The sequence below is a fragment of the Vombatus ursinus genome, unplaced genomic scaffold (assembly GCF_900497805.2).
Source record: "Vombatus ursinus unplaced genomic scaffold, bare-nosed wombat genome assembly UNPS02014797.1, whole genome shotgun sequence".
NCBI classification, from domain to species: Eukaryota; Metazoa; Chordata; class Mammalia; order Diprotodontia; family Vombatidae; genus Vombatus; species Vombatus ursinus.
In genome coordinates, this window is record NW_020954575.1 from 17829486 (window position 1) to 17838148 (window position 8663).

At 39.8% G+C, this 8663-nt stretch overlaps 1 protein-coding gene across 1 annotated transcript in view; it reads left to right on the forward strand.

Moving 5' to 3' along the window:
* Positions 1-7265: 7265 nt before the first annotated feature.
* LOC114049210 (keratin, type I cuticular Ha3-I) overlaps positions 7266-8663 on the forward strand; it is a 7630-nt gene continuing 6232 nt past the window's right edge. Inside the window, exon 1 of the mRNA XM_027870405.1 lies at positions 7266-7663. Coding sequence (XP_027726206.1) covers positions 7316-7663 — 348 coding nt within the window. The 5' untranslated portion in view covers positions 7266-7315. The remainder of the gene's footprint in view (positions 7664-8663) is intronic.

Here is an 8663-nt window from a genome sequence, read left to right on the forward strand (position 1 = left end):
CCTTCCTTCCTTCCTTCCTTCCTTCCTTCCTTCCTTCCTTCCTTCCTCCTTTCCTTCCTTCCTCTCTCTCTCTTTTTTGTTCATCTTTTTGTACAAAATGACTAATGTGGAAATATTTTACATGATTTTATATGTATAACTTATATTGCTTACCATCTCAGGGAGAAGGAAGGGCAGGGAGGGAGGGATACAATTTGGAACTCAAAACTTTAAAAAAATGTTAAAAATTGTTTTAACATGTAATTGGTGAAAAATAAAATGTCATTAAAATGCAAGCATCTACATGTATACATTCTGTCAGGAATGATCTGATAAATGTTTAAGAACCAGTTCTCAAAAAAATGTGTACCACACTTTTAAGTTTAATCTGCATTATTAACATTTTTTCTCCATCACTTGCTTAAGACCAGGCAATCAACAAAACAATAAATCAAGCCCTGATTTGTATCTTGCCAATCTTCTGAGTTGTAAATGCTCACCCTGTAATTGAACAATCAACTCTGGTGATCTGGTTCAAGCTGGCTGCAGCACATCCCTGGCCTGATAGTACACAATATGCTTAAGGGCAGGGACTTCTTTTTCTCTTTGTAATCTTAGTGCTTAGCAGTGCCTGTTGCAAAGATGGGGCATTATCAATGGTAGTTGGTTGTTGCTGCTGACATTATTTACCAGTCTTATTTTTAAATTTAGCAGTAATCATGAATCGACGCTGTTATTTCTTGGGGGCCTTTTCTTCTGCTTCTGAACTTAACTCTTCCACTACCTCTCTGTGTGGTCTTAGGTAAATCACTTCCCCTTTCTGTGCCTCAGTTTCCTCATCAGTAAAACAAGAGGTTTGACCTACATCCTCTCTAAATTCCCTTCCAGTTCTGGCATTCCATGATTCTTTTCTAAAATGCTTCTTACAGAGGGACTTCAAAGTAGGGGTCCTTTGCTCTACACTTTTTTCTTTTTGGCTAGGCAATGGGGTTAAATGACTTGCCCAGGGTCACACAGCTAGTAAGTGCTATGTGTCTGAGGCCAGATCTGAACGCAGGTCCTCCTGAATCCAAGGCCGGTGCTCTATTCACTGCGCCACCTAGCCATCCCAATGTTCTACACTTTCAGTTAAGATGATGATAGTCTCACAGTTCTAGACCTAGGAGAGACTTCAGGGTCATTTAGTCTACCTCCCTCATTGTGCAGTGGAGGAAAGGGAAGTCAAGAGAGGTCAAGTAATTTGCCCAAAGTCACAAAGCTGGTAAGTAGGCGATCAGGATTTGAACCTAGGCTGATTGACTCCAAAGCCATTCTTTTCCAAAAAATGGAAACTCCAAAGTATTCTTTTCAAGCCCCTCTTAGATTGTATGTAACTTATATATATATATATATATGTATATATATATATGTATACAGTATTCTTTTCAATGCCTCTTTAGATGGAGTTCAATATTACAATACCACTTCTTTCCGTTCCCTCCTCAAATAATCATGAATATTCTTACCTGTTAACACATTATATTCCTCTCTCCTCTGCCCATAGTAAAATGTGAAGTTCTTGAGGATAGGGAATTTTTTTTTCATCTTTCTGTCCCCAGTGCATATCGTACTACCTCCCACAAGTACCTGTTTAATAAATGCTTACTGGATTGGACCAGTTAAGGCATTTCCCCCAAGGCTTCTATTGATGCTTTTTGATCCTCTCTCATAAGCAGCCCAGCCTAGACACACATCTGTTGATTAACAATACATTATCTGAACCTACCAGGGTTCTTGATTTCTTTGGTGCTCTTCCTAGGCTCCCCATAAAGGTTAAAGGAAGCTCAAGGGGTCAAAGGGCATGAACACCCATCAGGCTATAGCCTTTGTTTCTGTAATGACAGGTGTCTTAGATCTCTAGAGATATTTAATTAGCACATTGCAACAATGGCCTTTGCTTAGCTTCTTTTGAAATCTTTTAATATCTATTTTTTTTCCTGTCTAATTTGATGGAGTAATTAGCCTATGAGGGGAATCTCTTGGTCTGATCAGTCGAAAGATGCCAGCTGTACAAAATAACAGAAAGCCAGGAAGAAAACAAAGGGAATATAGAAGTATCTTAAGAAGCAGTTTAAATGATTCTTCAAAGCATCTATGGGTTATGTTTGTTCTTCCATTTTTTTTCTGGCTTGGCCTCTGCAATATAGTTCAGATTTAGGGCTGGAAATAACTTTAGAGATTACTTAGTCCAAACCCCTCATTTTATAGAAGAGGAAACAGACCCAGAGAAGTTGTAACTTACTTAGAGGTCACATAGCTAGTAAGTGTCTGAGACAGGATTTGAACCTAGGCCTTCCACTATGCCAGTGGTGTTAAGCTTAAATAGAAGCAGAAGTCACTAAACTGTGCCCTCCCTAGACATAAAGATCTTTGTGGACCAAATATTGACTTAGAAAACCGCATATTAATATTATATATGTTTTATTGTATTTTTATTTATTTTATTAACTGTTTCCCAATTACATTTTAATGTTTTGGGCTGCACTAGAGAGTGTTGTAAGCCATATGTGGCCTGCAGGCTGTGTGTTTGTATATACTACTCTGCCAAGGTAAAATGAGACCTTATTCAATACCTCCTTTTTCAATTCTCCTTTCTGATCATTATTCCAGAGGCCAAGGTCTCCCACTGCATCCAGGGCCATCTCCAGTCATCCTGATCTATATCTGGCCACTGGACCCTGATGGTTCTGGAGGAAAAAGTGAGGCTGGTGACTCTGCACATTCCTCCCTCACTTTAATTCAGTTCACTTATATTTCATGGCATCACCTCCCTGATGTCATGGTTCTCTTAGAGAACAAAGGACAAATGAAAACAACTCCAGCCACTGATACCTACATCAATGACAGAAAGGGCCAGGTTTTCAGAATAGGAAGGCACCTCCAAAGTCATCTAGCCCAGGAGCCTAGAAACTTGGGCAAATGGTTGTCCAGTCTCTACTGCAAAGCCTCTAGTGAGCAAAGGCCTTCCACCTCTTTCAGTGAGCCAGCCCCCTTCACATTTGGAAAGCCCTAGTTGTTTAGAAACTATTTTGTTAAATCAAGCTGAAATCCATCTCTTGGCAACTTCTACCACTGACTCCAGACTGATTCTCTGAATCCAAGCAAAACAAATATAATCCCTCTTTCAAATATGTCTCTCAAGTTTTCTCTTCTTTGGGCTAAAAATCCTCACTTTCTTACGTCATCTCCTTTACCTATTTATTTATTTATTCATCCATTTATCTGTCTGTCTACTTCTTTATTCATTTATTTGCCCATTTTTTATTTAATCATCTCTCTCTGTATCCATTCATTCGTCTGTCCATCCTTCTATCCATCCATCCATTTAGCCATTCTTTCATTCATTTAATTATCTCTCTCTCTTTCTCTCTCTCTCTCTCTCTCTCTCATCTATGTTTGCATATCCTCCAGTCCTCTCACCATCTTACTTGTCTTCATTGGGATGAGCTCTAGTTTCTTAATATTCTTCCTATAATGTGGTACCCAGAACTCAACATAATATCTTACATGTGGTTACCAGGGTAGAGCACAGCAAGCCATACATTGTTTCCCTTGTTCTGGAAATAATGTCTCTTTTAGCTCAGTCTAGGGCAGCTAGGTGGCACAGTGGATGGAGCTGGGCCTGGAGTCAGGAAGACTCATTTTCATGTGTTCAAATCCAGCCTTAGGAACTTATTAGCTGCATGACCCTGGGCAAGTCACTTGACCCTGTTTGCCTCAGTTTCCTTATCTGTAAAATGAGCTAGAGAAAGAAATGGCAAACCACTCCAGTATTTTTGCCAAGAAAACCCCAAATGGGGTCACAAAAGACTCTGAAACAACTGAACAGCAACAAGCCTAGCATTAACTGATGTGGCTGCCAAAGAAGGGGGCTGTATTCAGATTTATCCAGCTAGCAGTACTTTTGTAGGTTTTGTAAGTCTGGGTTGAAACAGGGTTTGATGTTGGTTGCCCAGGTGTGGTTAGGAAGGATATTGGTGCCCACTTCTCTTTGCTCTGTTTCACCTCCATTAGAACAGGCAGTAAAGAGCTTTTCAGCTGTTAAGGATATTTTCTTCAGGCAAGAGATTGGATTTTCTGTTCATTGCTTTGCTATGGAAACATATTGTATCTCACCAGTAGAATATAAGCTCCTTGAGACCAGGGATTATCTCACTTTTCGCACTCATATCTCTATAGTGCCTGACATGTTAGGTACTTAAAAATTGCTTGTGGATTGATGAATAAATAAGTAGTTTCTAGCTTGGGCAACTGGTGTTTCTGACTTCAAATCTGGCTTCAGACACTTACTAGTTGTGTGATGCTGGGCAAGTCACTCAACCCTGTTTGCCTCAGTTTCTGCATCTGTAAAATGAGCTGGAGTAGGAAATGGCAAACCATTCTAGTATCTTTGCCAAAATAACCCAAAATAGAGTCACAAAGAGTTGAACACAACTGAAAAATGACTGAACAACAACAAAAAAGTTTCTATCTTCTTTATTCCTGGTTCTGGCTTCTTTTCCTTCTGAGTTTGTCTTTGCCATACCCAAAGGAAATTCATAGCACCATACTGTTTTTAGTAAATCCCATTTATGAACATCTATATTTATAAAATGAATGAATTGGGGGGTATATGTTAGTTTTTCAAATAGTGTTTACAGAAAGTTTGACTATACTTTTCTTTCAAATAATGAGCTCCCTTCACCCATCTAGAAGGACTAAATTTACAAAAATTCAATTTAAATACATTTTCCCTGAGTCTTACCATTACAGCTTTCAAAGGTCACTGTCTTCTCCCCACTTTTCCTTCCCCATAATCATATTCAGTGGCCTTTTCTCCATCCTCACTCTCCTTGTCTTCCCTGATATTGATATTGGTGAATACCCTCTCTATTCTCAAATTCTTTTTTTCCTTACCATGATACTGCAGTGAGGTCTTTTTCCTCTTCCTGTTCCTCTTCCACTTTTCTGACATGTTTCCTCTTCCCCCTTCAGTGTGAATGTTTCCCAAGGTTTGGTTCTCATTTACTCTTCACTCCCCATCTTCTCTCCCTTGGAATTCTCATCTACTTCATCTTTTATAGTGATATTTGAGCCCTGATGTTTCTCCTAAACTCTAAATCTTATATCTCCAATTACTAGTAGGACATTTTTTTATTATGTTATAGTATCACTTTAAACTCAATATGCCTAAAATTCAACTTATCTTTTCTTCTCTCAATATGACTCTTGTTTGTATTTGATTTGTTTATGTCATCTTCCTGGTCAATTATTCAAATTAATTATTTCAATTATTCAAATTGATTGTTAAAATTAATAAGCATTTATTAAATGTTTATATATATACATATATATATATATATATATATATATATATATATATATACATATATACACAAAGATGAAAGCTAAATGATCCCTGATCTTAAGGTGCTTTTTGGGAGAGAGGAAAGGAAGGAAGAAGGATACAATCTGTGTAAAGGTAAATAAAAATAAAATACGTATTAAGTAAATACAAAACAATTGGTAGAGGTGATAGAGTGGGGAAAAACAGGGAACATGATAGCATTAACAACTGGCTGGTGTGTATGTGTGTGTGTGTGAAATCAGGAAAGGCCATATGGAAGAGGTAGCACTTGAGTTGAACTTTTAAGGAAGATAGAGATACAAAGGGTCAGGGGTAAGGAAGGAGGGCATTTCTGGCTTAGGGGACAACCTATGCAAAGGCAAGGAGGTGGGAGGTGGAATGTCAGGAATGGGAAATACCAACTAGGCCAGTTTGACTGGAATGTGACATACATGAGGAGGAGTAATGTGAAATATGTAGCAAGCTCAAGCTTTAGAGCTCTCCTGATTTTCCCCTCCCCGCTACCCCAATGTCCAACTGGGCACTGAGCTTTGTTGATTCTTCAAAAAGTTTGAATCTGTCCCTTCCTTTTCTTGCCTAATGTAATCATCCTAATCCAAACCCTTATCTCCTCGTTACTATGCATTTATAAAAGCCTCCTAATCGGTCTTCAGGGTTCTAGTTTGCCATTTCCAACCCAATCTGAACAATGCAGCCAGATTAGCCTTCCAAAAATTTATCTCTGATCATATTACTTCCCTGATTAAGAACCAATCTCCATGGTTTACATGATTAAATACTAACACTCAAGCTTTATATTCAAGGTCGTTTATAGTTTGACCACAGTGTATCTTGCCAACTTGGTGTCCCATTAATCACCTTTGTTTGTTGTTGTTGTTCAGTCATGTTTCAGTTGTGTTTGACTTTTTGTAACCTCATTTGGGGCTCCATACTGGAGTGTTTTGCTTCTCCATCTAATTTTACAGATGAAGAAACTGAGGCAAGCGAGGTTAAGTGACTTGCCCAGGGTCACAGTTGGTAAGTGTCTGTGGCCAGATTTGAATTCAGATCCTCCTGACTTTAGGCCTGACACTGTATCCGTGGAGCCACCTAGCTTCTGTAATATTGTTCTCCTATATAACCTCTCCAATTCTAAATAAATTACTTTGTTTATTGTCTCCTAAACACATACCTTGGGCTTTCTTCTTCCACATTGTGTTGAAAACATTTCTTCTCTGAAAAGCACTAGTTCTGTAATTTAGATCTCGTTTCTACCTGTATGACCTTAGGAAAATCCCTTACTTTTCCTGTCCTCATTTTCCTTAGTGCTCCCTGAAGACAGGAATAGTGCCTATACTTCCTTGTGTCTCCTGTCTAGTGCCTACCACAAATCATTGTATTTTGTAGGTGCTCAAAAATTTTTGTTGACTAGTTGATAGATTTATTGAAACTGCTTAGTTTGGAATAGGAGATATGTGAGCAAAGGAGAAAAAAAAAAGATCTATGACTTTTGCCACCTGTAAAAGGAGTCAGAGACAGAGTCAAACTAATGCCCAGGAGTCAGGACACCAGAGCTAGGTGGCAAAGCAATATTGTCACCTTACCCACCAAGCCAAATTAACGATGGCTGGCATGAGGGCTTTAATGATTCTACCTCTTTGAAGCTAGACCCATGAAGCTTTTACTTCACTGACAAAAGCTCTGGAGAGGAGTCCTGACTTAGCAGGAAGCCCAAGTAAAGTCTTTTATGAGGTGAGGGACTTTTCTGAGGGATGTAAATAACAAGCTGAGGGGAAGGGCATTTGAAAATTTGTGGGATAAAGAGGTAAAAATAAAGGTGTGGTACTCTGTCCACACCCTCTGCTGAAGGGCTATAAAGGCTCATTGATGGACAGAAGCTCCATAACCTCATTGGCTCTGAAGACGAGTCTTCTGTACCCAACTGAACAACCAACCACCCTACTCAGAACCATGCCTTACAACTGCTGCCTGCCCAGCATCAGCTGCCACACCAGCTGCTCCTCCAGGCCCTGCCTGCCTCCTAGCTGCCATAGCTGTACCCTCCCCGGGGCCTGCAACATCCCCGCCAATGTGGGCACCTGTGGCTGGTTCTGCGAAGGCTCCTTCAATGGCAATGAGAAGGAGACCATGCAGTTCCTGAATGACCGCCTGGCCAACTACCTAGAGAAGGTGCGGCAGCTGGAGAGGGAGAATGCTGAGCTGGAGGGTAGGATCCAGGAGTGGTGCCAGGAGCAAGTCCCCTACGTGTGCCCAGACTACCAGTCCTATTTCAGGATCATTGAGGAGCTCCAGCAGAAGGTATTAAATGGGTGACTGGGTATCTCAAAGCCATTCTGAGACTTGATAGCAAAGACTGAAGGAATAAGAAATATGAGAAATGACTTACCAGGCATGGCAAATTCCACTCAAATTTAACGCTTTTGAAATTTGGCATTGGAATTTCCCATCATTACGGGGAAGACTAAGTTTTTGCCCAGATCATACTCTGTCTTTCAGTGATCTGTTAAGTATGAATATTTATTTACATAATATTAATCATATAGAGGAGTTAACAGCACTTTGCATAAGAGAGCTGTAATTATGAGTTGCTTCTGAGCACTAGCAATCCCTCTACCAAAGTCAGTGGAATTTCTCAGTTGTTGCCCTGATACATGAGAAATGGTGTTGAAGGAAGAAGCTGGCAGAGTTTAGTTTTTCTGAATGGACCTCATTCATCTTTCTGGTCTGGGTTTCAGTCAACCTCTCAACATTTATTAAGCTTTTGCTACATCTTTGTTTGTTTTTTGGACCATCAAATGAAAGAGTGAAATGGTCTATGACTTTTGCCGCCTGTAAAAAGAGTCAGAGGCAAAGTCAAGCTAATACTTGGGAGTCAGGACACCAGAGCTAGATGGCAAAGCAACCCACCAAGCCCAATTACCATGACTGGCATGAGGGCTTTAATGATTCTATGTCTCTGAAGCTAGACACATGAAGCTCACTCTTTACTGACAAAAAACTCTGGAGAGGAGCCCTGACTTAATATGAGGCTTAGTCATTTTTTGGGGGGAGGGGACAATCTTTAATCTCAACTAATCAGTGTTTCTATTTCCTAGTCAATTAGTCAATAAGCACTATTATTGCCCATTTTGTGTCAAGCACTAAGATAAACACCAAGGATACAAAAAGAAGTAAAATCCATAGTTTCTGCCCAGAAGTTGTTTCCAGTGGGCTTATAAACTGTGAGGAATCAAGAGTGGAAGCATCTGGAAGTGTGTGTGTGTGTGTGTGTGTGTGTGTGTGTGTGTGTGTGTGTGTG